Source organism: Corylus avellana, chromosome ca7, assembly GCF_901000735.1.
Source record: "Corylus avellana chromosome ca7, CavTom2PMs-1.0".
Taxonomy (NCBI): domain Eukaryota; kingdom Viridiplantae; phylum Streptophyta; class Magnoliopsida; order Fagales; family Betulaceae; genus Corylus; species Corylus avellana.
In genome coordinates, this window is record NC_081547.1 from 21881287 (window position 1) to 21899099 (window position 17813).

General features: G+C 36.2%; 2 protein-coding genes across 4 annotated transcripts; one reads left to right on the forward strand and one right to left on the reverse strand.

The window, feature by feature from the left end:
- The first annotated feature begins 4245 nt into the window (after positions 1-4245).
- LOC132187720 (pyrophosphate-energized vacuolar membrane proton pump 1) lies at positions 4246-10487 on the forward strand. Its single transcript, XM_059602132.1, has 8 exons — positions 4246-4776; positions 6607-7181; positions 7268-7647; positions 8279-8365; positions 8445-8775; positions 9309-9719; positions 9858-9917; positions 10024-10487. The coding sequence occupies exons 1-8, from the start codon at positions 4536-4538 to the stop codon at positions 10228-10230; spliced, it is 2292 nt and encodes a 763-aa protein (XP_059458115.1). The 5' UTR covers positions 4246-4535; the 3' UTR covers positions 10231-10487.
- Positions 10488-10747: 260 nt separating this feature from the next.
- Positions 10748-15121, reverse strand: LOC132187721 (codeine O-demethylase-like). 3 transcript variants are annotated; one of them, XM_059602134.1, is made up of 5 exons: positions 14773-15121; positions 13623-13870; positions 12539-12863; positions 11898-12128; positions 10748-11008 (listed from the first exon to the last, which is right to left on the reverse strand). In XM_059602134.1, the coding sequence occupies exons 1-5, from the start codon at positions 15028-15030 to the stop codon at positions 10937-10939; spliced, it is 1134 nt and encodes a 377-aa protein (XP_059458117.1). In that variant the 5' UTR covers positions 15031-15121; the 3' UTR covers positions 10748-10936. The 3 variants fall into 3 exon arrangements, with proteins under 3 accessions (XP_059458117.1, XP_059458116.1, XP_059458118.1); XM_059602133.1 differs by having other exon boundaries at positions 10748-11017; XM_059602135.1 differs by lacking the exon at positions 10748-11008 and having other exon boundaries at positions 11209-12128.
- Positions 15122-17813: the final 2692 nt, after the last annotated feature.

Sequence of the window (17813 nt, forward strand, 5' to 3'; positions counted from 1 at the left end):
ACGATAAGACAATAACAAACAGCTTCTGATGTTTGAAAACATTAAAATAGGCTCACAACAGTCTAAAATAGGTCCAAAATATTAAAAGAGATTCGAAAAATCCATTACTTAAAAGGCAATTAATAGTTGCAATTTGTTGGTCAAACCCTAGAAAGAGAGCTGCGCTGAAAAAGTATAGCAGAGTGGGGGGAGGGAGTTACAACTCCCTCTTCCCTGCCCCCTTTCTCCTTCCTCCTTCTCCGTTATTTTTTTCGCCTTCACCGTAGATTGACTAGGGTGCGTGTGTCAATGGTCCTTAAGGTACTTTCTAGCCGACAGTGGCGTGTGGAATGCGTGAGGGTGTGTTGGGTTTTTGTTATTGTATTTTCGTTGTTTTTAAATAAGAATGTATTCTCTATAGATCTGTTTTTAGTAGCGATCTATGAGATTGAGTTTTATTTGTTTTCTTAGGTTTTGTTTTCATGAATCCTTAAAAATAACAGAATTGGTTTCTGGTCGGTCTTTGGTTTTCTTATGGTTCATTTTCTGAGAGCCAAAAAAGACCGATAACAGAGTAGTTATCAAGCATAAAGAAGAACTGTCACTATGGTAGAGGCAGTGAAGAGAATTGCAATTGATTAAGTACTAGTAGCATAGATAAAAAAAAGTCAGGGAATCAATGACCTGGCAACGGATAGAGACGTGATTCATCAGAATTTGCTGTAGATTTGAAACTGATTGGGACGGTAACTTTTCATAAATATTGTCTTATAATAGCCCATATCGGGCTATTATGTATGTCATAAATAATGTTTTAATTGTGAAAATTTTAAATTGTATATTTGCCATTGTATGAAACATTTTGTCCAATTTGATTATTATATCAACCAAGTCATGAAGATATAGTGATATGGTTCGTTTTAAAAAAAAAAAAACAGTAGCAATTTGTCATTCAATAATCATATAATCACTGACTGAACCTAGCTGTGCAAATCCGGTTACTTAAAAGTGATAACCGCTTAAAGTGTTTGTAATTCCAATTAAGAGATAATAACCGCAACCCCTTATACAATCCGGAGAAAATGGTGATTAGATGGGTCTGTCGGTCTGTGACTGAAGTGACTAATTTTTAGCATTTGGATCTTTTTACCGCGTGTCCAAAATAATACACTAGATGGAAAAAAAATTGTAGGAAATTTGAATGAGAGGGAATCTGGTCCCAGATTATCCAAAAGAGTCTACTAGTAACTAGTTCATGGAATTGTTGCGTAATGGCCAATAGAAAAAGTATGTAAGAATCTAGGGAAAAAAGATAAAAAAAGAAAAGAATGCCAAAAGGAAAAAAAAGAACAAAGACGCCCTATCCTCTGTCCTTTCCAACTTTCTTCCATTAAACAATGAGAAAAAAAAAAAAAAAAATTAAGAATTTTTTTTTTTTTTTTTTTTTAATTTAGATTTTAATTTTTTAATTCCATAATTACGTTTTTAGATTTTACCTCAATTCTAAACAAATCCTTTAGTAAACATGTTGTCTAGTTAATTGATGGCTTGTGATCTAAGGTTGAACACATATTCAAAGATCGACTTGAGTCTAAGTCGAGCTTTAACATTTGTATTTTCAGTTGAATTGAGTTCGAAATTTCAATATTCAACTTAACTTGGCCTCGGTTACGGTCCTAGTTGAGCGTGGTAACTCCCTTTATACGTGTTGAGCCAGTGGCAGATATAGAAATTGTTTTAGGAGAGGCGGGAGGAGGAGGAATTCGTATTAGGAGGGGTGGGAGAAGGAGGAATATGGCTGAAAACTAAAAAAAATTACCTTAAAAAAAAACTTTTAGTGTGGAGGGATGCACCCCTCACAAAATCTAGTTTTATTTATTTATTTTTAATAAAGTAAAAATTTATTACGCAATTACTCATGAAAATGAAAATTATATTTATCCCACCATTTTTTTTCTAAGAAAATGCCTATGCCTCCCTCCCACACACACAATCATATATATAAGTTTTGCTCATTTGAATTCAATGAGTGAAAGACAGTGGGGAATTTCATAAAATCTAACAACCTAATTATCAAAATTTGAAATCTAATTATTAAATTAAATTCACACAAAAACCTATGGATTAAATTTGATTTATCCTTAAATAAGTTATCTTCCTCCCTTTCCCTTATTTTATCCTAGTAGAAGCCCTACCTATCATTTTTTTTTTTCACTAGCAATAAAATAATAATATTCTACAATTTAGTGTGCATATAAAAATTCCAACTTTTTTTTCCCTAAGAAAATGCTTGTGCATACACACACTCATGTGTATGAGTTTGGCTCATTTGGAATATTAAATTGAAAATTTTTGAATTCAATGAGTGAAAGACGGTGGAAACTTCCAACTTAAAGAAAAATAAAAACAAAAGAGTTAGAAAAGTATATAAAAATATAGTCAATTATCAAAATAGAAATATAATTATAATTAAAATTTTAGCAACTATCTTGGAGCTAGATGCTCAACTCAATGCATCTGTGATGGGTTGCCTGCCTGCTGTCATTGTCTTTGCAGATGTGTATTTTGTCCTTATAACCTCTTTCCTTTTATTTATTTGTAGCCTAGTACTCCACTCTCCACATGCATGCTAGATTGCAAAACTCATTTGTTCTTGTTTCTTGTTTCTTTTTCCCTTTTCTTTTCCTTCATAAAAAAACAAAAATGGTTCTCAAATGTTTTTAAAATCAAATTTTTATCCCCTTAATTTTTCTTTTTTTACAAATTTCGTCCTATGGGGACCAAAAATAATCCCACTGGCAATGGCAACGAATTAAACCATAATTATAGATTAGAAGAATGATTAGACAAGGTGTCCGATCTATTTGGTATGAGGATTTTGGTCGTGGGGTTGGGGTTGGGTTTGTCCCCGTGGGTCAATGGTAACCCGCCCCGGCCAATGAAGTGTAGTAAGGAGGGACGTCTCGGTTACGTTAGCCGTTAGGTTAAAAAGCTAACTGGAATATTGGAGTTGGGTCACCCAATCAAGATCGGTACTAGGCCCCCACCCGAATGCATGTCAATGGGGACCAGCCTTGAGACCCGAGTCTTAACCTTCACTCTCTGTCACACACCCTCACACTCTCTCTCTCTCTCTCCTCTTTTCTCTTCTTCATGATAAAGCAAACAAAGTCCCACTATGAGCAAGCTTACAAAAAGGTCACCACGAGTTTTGCCACTTTCGTCCATACAAGCGCTTCGCTTTTGCTGCTTCCACTCCACTGCCCATTCCATTTCCCACCCTTTTATATTTTAATAATAAAAGCTTACTTTTTACTCTTACATAGTTTATTTAGTGCTCTCTTACAAAATGATTCCTAATATATATTTTTTAAAAAGTACAAATATCCCTTTTAGATAATTTATAATATCTTTTGAATTAAATATTATATTAAAAAATTTTAGTAGTTTGAAGAGAAGATTAATGCAATCATAATTGTTTTAATCCTCTCTTTGGACTTAGAAAGTAACTAAACAAGCCACTCATTGAACAATGAGAATCTTTTCCTATTAATGACATTAGCTAAATTACATAATTTTCCTACATTAATCATGATTTTAAAACAAATAAACTTAATTAAAAGTCGTTCTTTAAAATAAAAGAAAAATATACTTTTATCCCATAAATTACCACGATATTTTTATTTACCGCTTCAAACTTTTTAGAGAAATCGAATTTTCAAAGTTTTTTTTTCTTTTTTTATCTTCCTTTTGGAGTTTTGACCTCCAACTTTACTGGAGAGAGTCGGAGACTGGAATGCAAAGAATATTGAGTGGACATAGGAAAATAAATGAAAATAGCTAAAATTAAATTTACAGTATTATCCGGATTGGAGGCTTTGCACACCATTCAACACACGCGACGTCAGGACCCTCTAAAACCGTTCCAAACAACGCCCAGTCACACTATCCTCGACCACAAAATGATTCTGAGCCACCATCCCCTGCTCCAGCCCACACCGTACTCCACACTTATCAAACGTCTCTCATCAGCCGTTTATCACGTGGACCCCTCTACAGCCTACAAGCCCCAATCCATCTTGGTGAAGCATCATTTCCACTGCTGGTGCGGTGCAAGCAATAATTGTCCCGAAAAAGCAACAAAAGTGCGGTAAAATAAAATAAAAAAGCGATTCCGACATCGATGCGTCGGAAATAAGCGCTCGAGGCTTTTGTTTTTTAACCATTCCGCTTCACCATATAACCCGCTACCACATCTTCACAACTCCACCGTCCGATCACGAGAAATTGAAATCGATAAATTAAAAGATTAATCCAACGTTCCATATCATAGATTCGACGTGACAGTGAAAGAACGGACCACACAATAACATTTTTACTTAATCCTTCTCGGATATCTTTAATATAAATCCACCTGAGTCTCGCACAAAGAGCTTCACTCTCTGTTACTCCTCCGCTTCTCTCTATCCTTTGTTGTTGTTGTTGTCGGGTGAAGCTGAGGCTGTGCATTTTCCGGCGTGTACGGACACGAGAGAGTAGCTAGGGTTCAGGCGAGGATGGCATTGCTCTCGGAGCTTGCGACGGAGATCGTGATCCCGGTCTGCGCCGTGATAGGAATCGCGTTCTCGCTCTTGCAGTGGCTCTTGGTTTCGCGCGTGAAGCTCACACCCGAGCGCCAGGCGCCCACCTCCGCTAACAAGAACGGCTACGGTGACTACTTGATCGAGGAGGAGGAAGGCATCAACGACCATAACGTCGTCCTTAAGTGCGCTGAGATTCAGAGCGCCATCTCCGAAGGTGAGCTCAGCGTGTAGATCTTCAGTTTTCAGTTAGATCTGCGTGCTTGTTTTTCTTCTTCTTTCTTGTTCGTGTTTGCATTTCCTACTTTTCTTCATAAAAGTTGAGGTTTTGATTTTGTTTGGAAGCAAGGAAAATGGCAGAAACTATATGAAGTAACAATATGAACTTATATTTTTCATTTGTACTGTTGTCTCAAAGATAAGATGAAGCTTTAGCTCCGTTTGGTTGCGAGAAAACAAGCAAAAAGAAAAGAAGAAGAAAGTGAACAAATTTCTTCTTCGGCTGCCAAACGGGGTGTTAGGGGTCTGTACGGTAAATAAATCCCATGGAAACGTCTTCGTTTTGACGACTTAACCGAGCTGGCCCTTCTGAGTGGGGTTAACGCCCTTTATTTTTCTTTTTCTTTTTCTTTTTTGGAAGTATTTATTTTTGTTTGTTACTGGTAATTTCTTACTGCTTTTAGATCTAAATCATCTGTATATTTGAGAAGACCATAATCAGTAGTACAGTTCTCTACTCCTCGTTGTTGTAGAAATTTTCTGCTGGCATTTTAATGATTTTGTCTTTATCTGTATTAAGTTCATTTGGCTTTTTCGGTGTTATTAGTATTGAAATTGCTATTAGGGTGCGCTGCACGCGTGGTGCACGTGTATGATGTCATCCACGATATCTGGTCTTTTGTGGTGTAGGCGTGTAGCAACTTTGAGCATCGAAGATCGCGTATTTGTGAATATTGTTTTCTCTTTTCGTATATTTTTTTTTCTTTGGGTTTTCTTATTATTGTTGGGGGTATAAAAGGTTATTCGTGTTTATCTTATTGTTATAAATAAGAGCTAAATTTTTTGTCCTATGTAAATCAAGTGTTGTTCCTGATCTGGAACTATTGATATTTTTATGGATTTGGTTTAGGAGCTGAAAAAAAAAAAAAATTCTACAGAATTTTTTTTTTTCTAAACGGTTTAGATTTAATTTCAATTTCTATTTTGAAACTAAATTTAAACGGTCGAAAACACAAGAGATTTAGGAGATCTCCTATTGTCTCTTAATGCTAATAAACATTTGTTTGTGGAAGTTAGATTTACTAGTATTTTCCCTTTTGGATGACATTTTTTGTGTTAGTGTCATTATTTTTTTATATGTTCACACAAAGAAAGGAAGGAAAAGGGAGAGGGAGATTCGAACTAATAACTTTCGTTACATGAGTCGTAGTCCAGTTGATTGAGCTACCCCTTAAGACATGTTAATATCATTATTATTTGGCCAAACGTGTGCAATGGAATATTCTGACTTCAGTTAAATAATTATAATTATAAAATTCTTGGTTAAACAATCTCGTCATAATGTTATTTTTCTTGAGTCTTGGATGGCAGTATTTGCAACCATTTACTTGGTCACTTCTGATTTGTTGATGCCAATATATAAGGTCTTTCTTTTATTAACTCTTCCATTCGCTCATTTCTTGACCATGGTTGCATGGGAATCTTTGACCATGCATTGAGGAGCTTGATTTGACTTCTCTAGTATTGTGAGTAATAATTTATGACAATGTGATTCTTGTTAGTCCCTGATTTTCCGCAACTTTAGATGTCATCCAGCTTTAATGCTTAATTTTATGTTGCATTGCCAACCTATTTGCAACTTGATATATTGCACTTTATCTGGTTTGCTTTTTATCAGTACGAGTCCTTTATTATCTTGTAGTTTGGATTACTCCTACTAGTTAGGTGGCTTCTCTTGTATATTCTCTTGTATATACTGATTGCAAGCAGATCACCATATGGTTGTATTTCTATTTTACTAGAACTGTGGTTTGCATTCATGCAACAGGTGCGACATCCTTTCTCTTTACTGAATATCAGTATGTTGGGGTCTTTATGATTGCTTTTGCAATTCTCATCTTCCTCTTCCTGGGGTCTGTGGAGGGCTTTAGCACGAAGAGCCAGCCCTGCACTTATGATCAGCAAAAGCTGTGCAAGCCAGCACTTGCAACTGCTATCTTCAGCACTGCTTCCTTCGTGCTTGGTGCTGTTACTTCAGTTCTGTCTGGTTTCCTTGGGATGAAAATTGCTACTTATGCCAATGCGAGGACAACTTTGGAAGCAAGAAAGGGTGTGGGCAAGGCCTTCATTACTGCATTCAGGTCTGGTGCGGTGATGGGTTTTCTCCTTGCTGCAAATGGTCTTTTGTTTCTTTACATTGCCATCAATCTATTTAAGCTGTACTATGGCGATGATTGGGAAGGTCTTTTTGAGGCTATCACTGGTTATGGTCTTGGTGGATCTTCCATGGCACTCTTTGGAAGAGTTGGTGGTGGTATTTATACCAAGGCTGCGGATGTTGGTGCTGACCTTGTAGGAAAGGTTGAAAGAAACATTCCAGAGGATGACCCGAGAAACCCAGCTGTAAGCCATATCTCCTCTTAAATTGGTTGTTTTAGTCCATGTTCTTTTGGTTTTCTAATGATTAAATTATGTTGTCATTCATTCAGGTAATTGCAGACAACGTTGGTGATAATGTTGGAGATATTGCTGGAATGGGATCTGATCTTTTTGGCTCTTACGCTGAGGCATCTTGCGCTGCTCTTGTCGTTGCTTCCATCTCCTCTTTCGGTATCAACCATGATTTCACTGCAATGTGTTATCCACTTCTCATCAGTTCTATGGGCATCCTTGTCTGTTTGATCACAACCCTCTTTGCAACTGATTTCTTTGAGATCAAGGCTGTCAAGGAAATTGAACCAGCACTGAAAAAGCAACTCATCATCTCCACTATTCTCATGACCGTGGGAATTGCGATAGTTAGTTGGGTTGCCCTGCCATCATCCTTCACAATTTACAATTTTGGGACTCAAAAAGTTGTGAAGAATTGGTAAGACTTAAATTTATTTCCTTTCACGTGTTATTTATAGGCATAAAAGGTCTTATTTTATATACATTCTTACCCATGCATCTAGGCTCCAAGAACTTTCTAGTTTTTTTTTTTTTGTTTTTTGTTTTTTGTTTTTTTGTTTTTTTGTTTTTTTTTTTTTAATTTTTTAATTTATAATTCACTCATTATTCATCAAACGATTAATCATTCCAATTTTGGTTCATATGTAATTTTTAGTGAGGTCTTTAGTTTTTAGGTTCCAGATGTAGTGCATTTGTGTAGGCTCTATATTGTTGCACAAAGAAAGGCGTTCTTCTTCAACCTGGATTTGTTTAAGACATTGGGTTAGAGATTTTCTGAATTCAAGTTTTCTGTACCCCATATTCTTATGTTCTTAGCTAAGTACTTAAGAATGTAAAATGAACATTAGTGCTGGATTGTGAATTACAGAAACCACTTACTGCCTGGTGATGTGCCCATTGATTTGATAAAGTACTGAGTCAAGATTGTTTGAACTCATCCTGCTTTAACTATGGTCGAATTCTATAAGTTGGGCTCCCACAAGTGTTCAGATATATGAACTTGTAGAACATTATTGATATGCAACTAATGAAATCATTTGTGCCTGCAGGGAGCTCTTCTTGTGCGTGTGTGTTGGTCTTTGGGCTGGACTTATAATTGGGTTTGTTACTGAATATTATACTAGCAATGCGTACAGGTATTAAAATATTAACATGACCATAATTCCATCCCTTTGCTTCTAACCTTCATATATTGACCCAAGAATTTCCTTGCAGCCCCGTGCAAGATGTTGCTGATTCCTGCAGGACTGGAGCTGCCACCAATGTTATATTTGGCCTTGCTCTGGGATACAAATCTGTCATTATTCCAATTTTTGCCATTGCAGTGAGCATTTTTGTTAGTTTTAGCTTTGCTGCAATGTATGGCATTGCAGTGGCTGCTCTTGGGATGCTGAGCACCATTGCTACTGGGTTGGCCATTGATGCTTATGGACCTATCAGTGACAACGCTGGAGGCATTGCTGAGATGGCAGGCATGAGCCACAGAATCCGTGAGAGAACTGATGCCCTTGATGCTGCTGGGAACACAACTGCGGCCATTGGCAAGGTACTGTGATACCCTTTAGAATGCGCTTTGGCCTTGTCTAGCATTCATGCTATGATTGTCATGAGAATTAGTTGTTAACATAAACTATTTAGGCAAAACTCAAAAGTCATCCACCACTTCTCTTGTCTCCACGAATGTCTGGTATTTGAAGGATTACAATGTCTCAATTCTTTTGAGTAAAATTATAGTAGTTGGGATGTAGTGCCCATGTTACTCCCAAATGACTAGAGTTTAGCAGTTTCATTTTAATGGAACTAGTCTTATATAGCCTGGGAAGATTGCCTTGGTGCCACTTCCAACATGACTAGGGAGACTCATTTATGCAGCTTCCTGTCTCCCACAAGGGTAAAGGAGTTTTACCAATTTACATAAGCTAGGGTGAATGCTCTCGTTTCGTCTTGTTTGTCTTCTTTTACCTTGATCAGTTATTTTTATTTTGTTATGAGCTTCAAACTACAATTGTATCCCTTTATCATGCTTTTCTTCTCTTAAATGGATGTCACTGAGCTTCTTCAATTCTCATTTACTTATAGGGATTTGCCATTGGATCTGCTGCACTTGTGTCTTTGGCCCTATTTGGTGCCTTTGTGAGTCGCTCCGCTATTTCAACTGTTGATGTATTGACCCCCAAGGTCTTCATTGGACTGATAGTGGGTGCCATGCTTCCTTACTGGTTCTCTGCCATGACCATGAAGAGTGTAGGAAGTGCAGCCTTGAAAATGGTTGAGGAGGTTCGCAGGCAATTCAACACTATTCCAGGTATCATGGAGGGTCTTGCCAAGCCTGATTATGCTACCTGTGTCAAGATCTCTACTGATGCATCCATCAAGGAAATGATTCCTCCTGGAGCCCTTGTCATGCTTACCCCTCTTATTGTTGGAACCTTCTTTGGCGTCGAGACGCTGTCTGGTGTTCTGGCTGGTTCCCTTGTTTCTGGTGTTCAGGTAATGTTACAATAATTGTCCGAATCTCAAATTGTCACACAGATATTATAAATTGCCCAATAGAGCTTCTTGTTTTCATTATGGTTTGTGTATTTGTTTGGTGAGTTCATGTTGCTTTTTGGATTTGTTGTTTTACAGATAGCAATATCTGCATCTAACACTGGTGGTGCATGGGATAATGCTAAGAAGTATATTGAGGTAAAGATCAAAGTCATAATATCTGAAGTTTGTTGGTATCATTATTTGAGCAATATTGTGTAGCAATGGGATTAATTTCATAATTTGTTTGGGATCCTGTTGTCAGGCTGGTGCTTCAGAGCATGCAAGGAGTCTTGGGCCAAAGGGGTCTGAGCCACACAAGGCAGCTGTGATTGGTGACACCATTGGAGACCCGCTCAAGGACACCTCAGGTCCATCACTCAACATCCTTATTAAGCTCATGGCAGTGGAATCCCTTGTGTTCGCTCCTTTCTTTGCCACTCATGGTGGCCTGCTTTTCAAGATCTTCTAAGAAGGGGGATGGCAAACAACACTTGGGGGGAAGAAGTTTATTTCCATTTATCTCTTTTTTGTCCGATGGAAGAGGTTTATTAACTTTTTTTTCCTTGTATCATTATCCTACTCCGCCCTTAGGTAGTGTTTGGATTCAATCGCGAACTTGAGTATTAATTTTGGGAAATGATTTCCCCAAATATGAGGGTCTTGTAGTCTTGAAAACTGAGCTTGATATTGGCTTTGCTAATTACATTTTGGAAAAAGTTCGCCTTCCTTCCTCAATCTATAATTTGCGTCAATGTCTCCCTTCCCACAAAAACAGAAAAAGTAGAAGTGTCAGCTTTCCCAACATCTCTCAAGTGATTAGGCGCGGATAGGATTTGAACCTGCAGTCTTCTGGTCAATGGGCTCGATGACTCAACCAATTTATCCATTCTCAATATTTTTTGAATAAGACAAAAATATTTTTATAAATTTGAAAAAAAAAAACTAAAAAATCTAAAAACTAATCTATCTTTTTTTAAAGGGAAAAATGGAAGTTGGATCAGCAGTTGGTTGAAACTTGAGTCACCGTCCCAGCCAAATGGGAGCCACTGGCCATGAGGTAACTGAAGTTTATTGACAAGGCCATGCAGTCTCTGTGGCAGCATACTTCCACAATCTTCTCAAACTTTTGTAGCACTGATTGATTATTTGTTCAAGAAGAACAATGAAGAATGGCCTTAGAGGCTAGTTGTATTGTTTCTAAATTTTCTCATATCTTCTTTATCCTCCCTAGTGTCTCCTCTCATAATCTGGCACACCTTAAACAAAAAAGTAAATATACTTAGACACTCACAAAACAATAATACCAACAATTTGAAAAAAATAAAAGATACAAGAAAAAATTATTAAAATTTTCTTTTCTTTTCTATTTTTTTTTCTTCTTTTTCAAAAAAAAAAAAAAAAAAAAAAGAAAGGGAAGAACTAGCACCAAAAATTGGGGGAAAAAAAAGGTCAATAAATAAAAAAGAACAAATATTTAATTCCTCTTATCTTTTTTTTCTTCTTTTTCAAAAATGAAAATATTAATGAGAGAACTTGGCTAGTCCATTTCCTTTGAAATGGAGAGGATCCTTTTGGATCTGTTTGATCTTCTCTAGTGTCTCCTTACATTTGATGAATATCAAGGTTTATAGACTTGACAGATGGTGATGCGCCTATATGCCTCACCAAGTTGCCTTTTGGAGATTTGTGTGGGTCAAGTAAGTTTATTTGGAGGGGCCTTAGAAGGCTAGAAGCTATCTTTTTGGATGTTTTTGGCTTAATTTATCAGAAATTGAATAATTGCCTCTTCATTTCTGGGATTCTTTTAGTTTGGAAGCTATTTTCCTGGCAAAGTAGGATCAACATTACATTGTTCCACACTAGATCCACATAACATAGAAGCATCTCCAAACCTGCAGCCTAAGCCACAAGTAAAGGAGTATACAAATGAATAATGCTAAAACGTCTCTCTTATGTCTTCCCTTTGTTTCCTCAAAACTGACTTAACTATCATAAATTTAATGATAATTTTAAAAACCACATCAATTTAGAAAACACAAAAAAGACGTTTAGCATTACTCGTCTACAAATTATTTACATAAAGCACAGATTATCAGAGAAGTATTATAGGCAAGAGAGATGGTAAAAACCCTAAACTTTTGCCACGTGGAGTGCTCTGGTTCCTCGCTGGTAGTATTCCCAGTGTATATCAGCATAGTCTTTCACCTTGTTGAAAATCTTTGGTCTCTCCTGGTTGACCAGGCCATCTTCTGGTCCAATCTCTTTGTTTGGTTCGGGCGTATAAAACATAGCCACAGAAATCCTCTCCCTCTCCGAGTTGGTCACCACCCTATGAACCGGGCTCTGGAACACTCCATTAGTCATTATCTGTATCATAGAAAACCAATTATAAATGCCACCATATATAGGTGCAAATGAGAGAGTAGAAGTAGATTCATTTCCCCTAGCTAATAGGCCTTCGCCTTCCTATGCTATTGACTTACCATTTTGGATTTTTTTTTTGGGGAAAGTTTTACTTAACTCGATGTCCCACATGCCACAGGTGACATCTATTGCAATGTTAATCTCGAATTATCAAAAATTACGATGTGGGTATCCTATTTTTCAGCCCCTTTTACTTTTACCACTCGTTAGAGTTTTTGCAGCTAACATGTGAAATGTCTCTTATACGATCTGCAATTTTTGATAATTCGAGATTAAAACTGCAAAATCTGTGACACATGGGAGTGTAAAAAATCCAGCTGCATTAGTAACAGAAACAGATGTAGCATATATACCTCCATTTGATCGCCCATGAGGACAAGGAGAGCATCAGAAATGGTGGGAACTGTAAACCATTGATTATCTTTGAGGATTTGAAGACCTTCTACATCATCCTGCAAGATAACGGTGTATCCTGATCCGTCTGCATGGGACTTCAGCCCCAGAACAAGATCCGGCCTTTCACTGCACGAGTAGTAGTTAAAACGCGCTTGCAGCGGGCCTCGTTCCCCAAATTGATTCAAGAAACAATTTTCTTCTAAGCTCAGTGACTTTGCCATGGCTTTAGAGACTGTCTCTGTGAACTTCTTCATCTTCACGGTGTATTCTTCCAGAACATTTCTGCACAATTGCTTGCAAGTAGCTCAACATATTGATCATATTCTCAAATATGTCACATAGAAGTTGCATTTTATAACAAACAGGAAAATAATAATAATAATAAAATACACATACCATTTGAAGTATCATGCAATTTTTAATGTCCCTTCAAACTTTCAACTGAGGTAACGTTTTTTCCAAAATTTCAAAACATTGCAATGTTAACCCCTTTTGTCCCACAAAAAGATAAGAATGTCCTTAAAATGATAAAAAAGACAAATACTCATATAAATTTGAAAATACAGCACAAACAAAACCATGGTCGTGGACGGCTCGGGTGATGACCCACAGTTGCAAGAATATTGCTTTAATTGAAAGTTTGAAAGGATATTATAAATATTGGGAGATAATTTGAGATGGTACGTTGTAATTTTTCCATAAAAAAAAAAAAATACATGATGGAAGTGTATCTACAAGTATTTCAGTATAGTATAATTGTTTGTTTAACTAATAGTTGATCACATTGATGACTTATGAACACTTATAGCAGAACAACTTGATGTAAGAGCAGGTTCATTTGAACTGGATAATATCTAGTTAGTTATATTGGAGGGGTATTTTTGTTCTCTTCACTTTTTGAGGGACAAAAATACCTCTCTAATATAACTAACCGGAGAGGATCCTAATTTTCTTAGGATTTGATTTCCCTTACTATTTTTTTAGCTTAATTGGACAATATCTTGATCTTTCAATCCAATTAAAGGGGTAGAGTGGAAGCACCTGAAGGATGGCGGGCTTTCAGGCCAGAGTTTTGGCTTCCTTCGATCTTCTGGGTACGCATCAAGGAACAAGCGATCAGACCAATCAAGGGGCTGCCCTTCTTCAGGGACCGGATCAGCCCCATACCCTTCAAAATCTGCAACTCCTTTAGCATACTTCTTCTTCTCTTCCATTGGCTGCTGGAAGAATTCCCTTGCAACTTGATGTATCTCGTCTAGAAGTGAACTTGAAATGCCATGGCCTATTGCCTGCAAAACCAATTAAGTACTACCGAAAGAGTTTCAAATTCGTAGCATGAACCATGAACAACTCAAATCAAATATTTGAACTACGAACTGATACAAAATTAACTAGTTAGGGTTGAGCAGTTTGACTCGTTTAATTAAATGGGTCGGGTTAAGGTTGACCTATATAATCTTATACTCTTGTCTTGACACGACCCAAACTTGAACCCGACACACGGCATTTCGGCTATCAATTTTTTACTCGATTTGCAAACTCGACATAAACCCATCTCGAATTTAGCAGTTTAGAGTTGATTGGTTTGACCCATTTTATCAAAAAAAAAATGTTATGTTAGGGTTGACTTATATAGTCTTATACTCATACTTTGACATGATTTGAACCCGACAACAACACTTAAGACTGATAATTTTTAACATAAGCAGCAAATCCGACATGAACCCAAAACGATTTTAGCAAATTAGGATTAATGAATCTGACCTGTTTAATTAAATTGGTCAAATTATAATTGACCTATATAGTTTACACCCATGATTCGACTCGACACGATCCAAACTCACAACCAAACACAAATTGTTACCCCTAATTTAGACATAGGACTAATGAAACCTCATGACACATCTAGTCATCTCTGATTACTTTTCTGGACTTGCTATTAGTTGAATTGCTTTCTGCTGCACTGAACATATATAACGGGAAAGTAAAGTGGAAACCATATTGCAAACTTCAAATTTTGTATTTGATAATCTGATCAGGCATAAGATCTTTTTATTTATACCCTTCCAGTTTCCATCACCATCCAAACAAGATCTAATTATACAACCAGTAAACGCCCATACGATTGCAAACTTGAAGATTGTTTTAGATTATTCTGAAGGAGAAGTAAAAATAAAAATTGAGTTGAGACCTGAAAACAGCCCCATGAACAGAGTGCTGATCTAAGCTGCTCTAGTACTTCTTCTTCTTCTTGTTTAGTGCTTGGTGCTGAAGTTGAGAGGAGACTAAAGTCGATGATGGGAATCGAAGATAATGTAGAAGAAACCTCTTGGGTTGCATCACCCTCTCTACAAACATATAAATGTGGTGGTTCTTCACCGTTGAGGACCATTTCCTGGACACGCTTTGATAGCAGTACATCTGCCGGGAGAAGCGGAACTCCGGCCATGTTTTCAGTTCAAGACTAGGATTCAGGCTGAGATTATCTTTCTGAGAACTTGAAAATGTTACTAGTCACTTAAGCTTATCACTTACATGTGAATGGTTGGGTAAGTTTGGATGGTCACACCAAGACACCCACTTGTAGGACTGCATGTCAAGCAATTTGTTGATATCTGATTGGTCTTTTTAGTTGAAATAAGATCCCGTGCAATAAGTTTATTCTTTCGTATTACACTAAAGTAAATCTAAGTTTATTCTATTATATTACACTAAAGTAAATCTTATGTAAGAGTTTGTTTGGATAGCTATCGGAGCAAGTGGAGCCCGGATGGGCTCTTAGCCATACAGGAAAGGATCTAAATCCAATTGTCAACTACCAAACTAACCTGCTTAGAAAAATGCACTGAGGATTTTAGGAGCAATTGTATTGTTAGTTATGTGTGTGATATACAGCTAATTGGAATTGATATGCACGCATAAAAATTCCTGAAATCCCTTTGAATATATGATATATCCCTTCATGTGTTCTTGAGGATTGTTGGTCTTATAGTATTAATACCAGGGTTGGATAAGGTTAGACTCGGCACTTTTGGGATAAAGCTTAGAAGATAAGCTGTATGCTTGGCTTATTTTAGCTGGTGGCCAGGTGAGCTTCATCAACCTTGCAAAAATTTTCCCTACCTTCTTGGACAAATATCCTCTTCTTTTCACTTAATATGATAATGAGTGAGTCATGGTCAGAATTTAACGTAATTTCATCTAATAGTATAAATAATGTTACATTATTAAAAAAAAATTGAATGAAGTGTCAATATATTTATCACATATACCATTAAATATAATAAAATTAAATTTTAACCATAAAATAATTCATCTTTATTTCACGGGTGGGGTAGAAGATATTTTGAAACAGGGAAAGTGAAAATTAATGAAGGAGTAGAATGATGGTAAGTAGGGGTGAAAATCTATCTCAGTTCTTGGTTATTGGCCAAAACCAGGAACTAGAACAAGGGTAACCCGTTTTTTATTTTTGAAAACCGGAACTGGAACCAGGTAATCAGTTAATCGGATATACAATAACCGGCCGGTTTCGGTTGGTACCCGGGTAACCGGTTTTTTTAATTTTTTTTTAATTTTAATTTTATTTTTATTTTTTGTATTTTGGGCTTATTTTAGTATTGGGCTAATTTTTAAGCTTAATTTAACTATTTTGTACCCATTTAAAAAAAAAAAAAAAACAATTCCAAAATATTAATAAATATATTAAATTCGAAAAATATAGAAGTGATTTACCATTTTTGTGAACCCTAGAGTAAAAAAATAATAATAAATATACTAAATTCAAATATATATACCCGGTTATAACCGGGTATTAAAAAAGCCCAAAATCGATAACAAGAACTGAAACTGGACACCCTAGTTACTGATTTGTTTCAACAGATTTTTCGGTTTCCTCCTTTTTTTTTTTTTATATATTTATTTATTTATTTTTTTAACACCCTTAATGATAAAGTGACATCACAGAGTAGGTCTTATTAAAGACAAGCTAACAGAAGCTGGTTTTGATATCTGACTCAGCAATCCATAGAAAGAAATAATATTTCAATTATTTTGACTGTAACACGGTAAGGATTTCCTTGCAAAATTTTTTCCAAAAACTCTCATATTCTCTTTTGAGATCATTGGTTAAGACTTTTTGAGTCATCTATGGACAAAGACATGTGATGCATATTATTCATGAGTAGTAAATGACTAAGGCCCCGAAAGCAGTGGCCACTTAAGAATTACTTGTCAACTTCAAGAGGTGAATATGCCAAGTATTTATGGCCTCTGTTTCAATCAGAAAATGCTATTATAGATAAAGAATGCCATCAATTCCTACATGTAGAAATGCATTATTAAAGCTCATTCATTCTTTTTATATTGGGAAGATGATTAGCTGACATAGAGTCGGTAGATTAATTATTAAGAAGTTTATAGGTGTTAACTCCTACACTGGTTTTTTACTAAAAAATATTGAACTTTATAAGCGATCTTATGAATAATAGCATAGACATACATAACTAGCATTTTTTTTCTCATTCGTTACACTATAGGTATCTATTTTTCATGTTTCAAGATTTTTTATCTATGATTAGGGTTGTGCAAAATCATCGTGTATGGCTTGCCGTCCAAAAACCGACTGTTACTGCCCATCACCGCCTAACCGACGGTTGGTAAGCGGTAGGTTGTTTCATGTCCAGCAAAGTTGGTTCAGACTGTTCAAAAAGTCGGTATTTTGACCAACAATAAACTGACCATACCTTTTAAAAAGCTTTTTTTTGTCCTTTTTTTTTTTTTTTTTTTTTTTCTTAATAGCATTAACGCTTCCCCTTATCACTAACTTGGCTTGATAACACATAAATTTTTGCATTTGTTTAGATAGTTAGATATAATAGAATCCTTAAATTTTAAAATCTTTTCATATTTTATAAAATAGAATCCAAATCCTACCAGCATTTGTTTTGTTATGCAAAAGTTATTGTTACAAGTTTTTTATTTGTTTTATTTTATTCAGTTGTTACAAGTTGTTTACTGCTTCCTTCATCCACTTCCATAGAATTCACACGTCTCATTTTCTCTTCCCTACTCTTCTCATCTCACCGTCATCTTTTCTCATCTTCTCTTCCTTCATCCACTTCCCTAGAAGATAGCTATCTTCTGCCACTCGTGAACTGTGAAGGAAGATGGGATGTGAAATTTCACTGACAAACCTACAATGATTGTGGGACTATAATCGCATATTGTTGC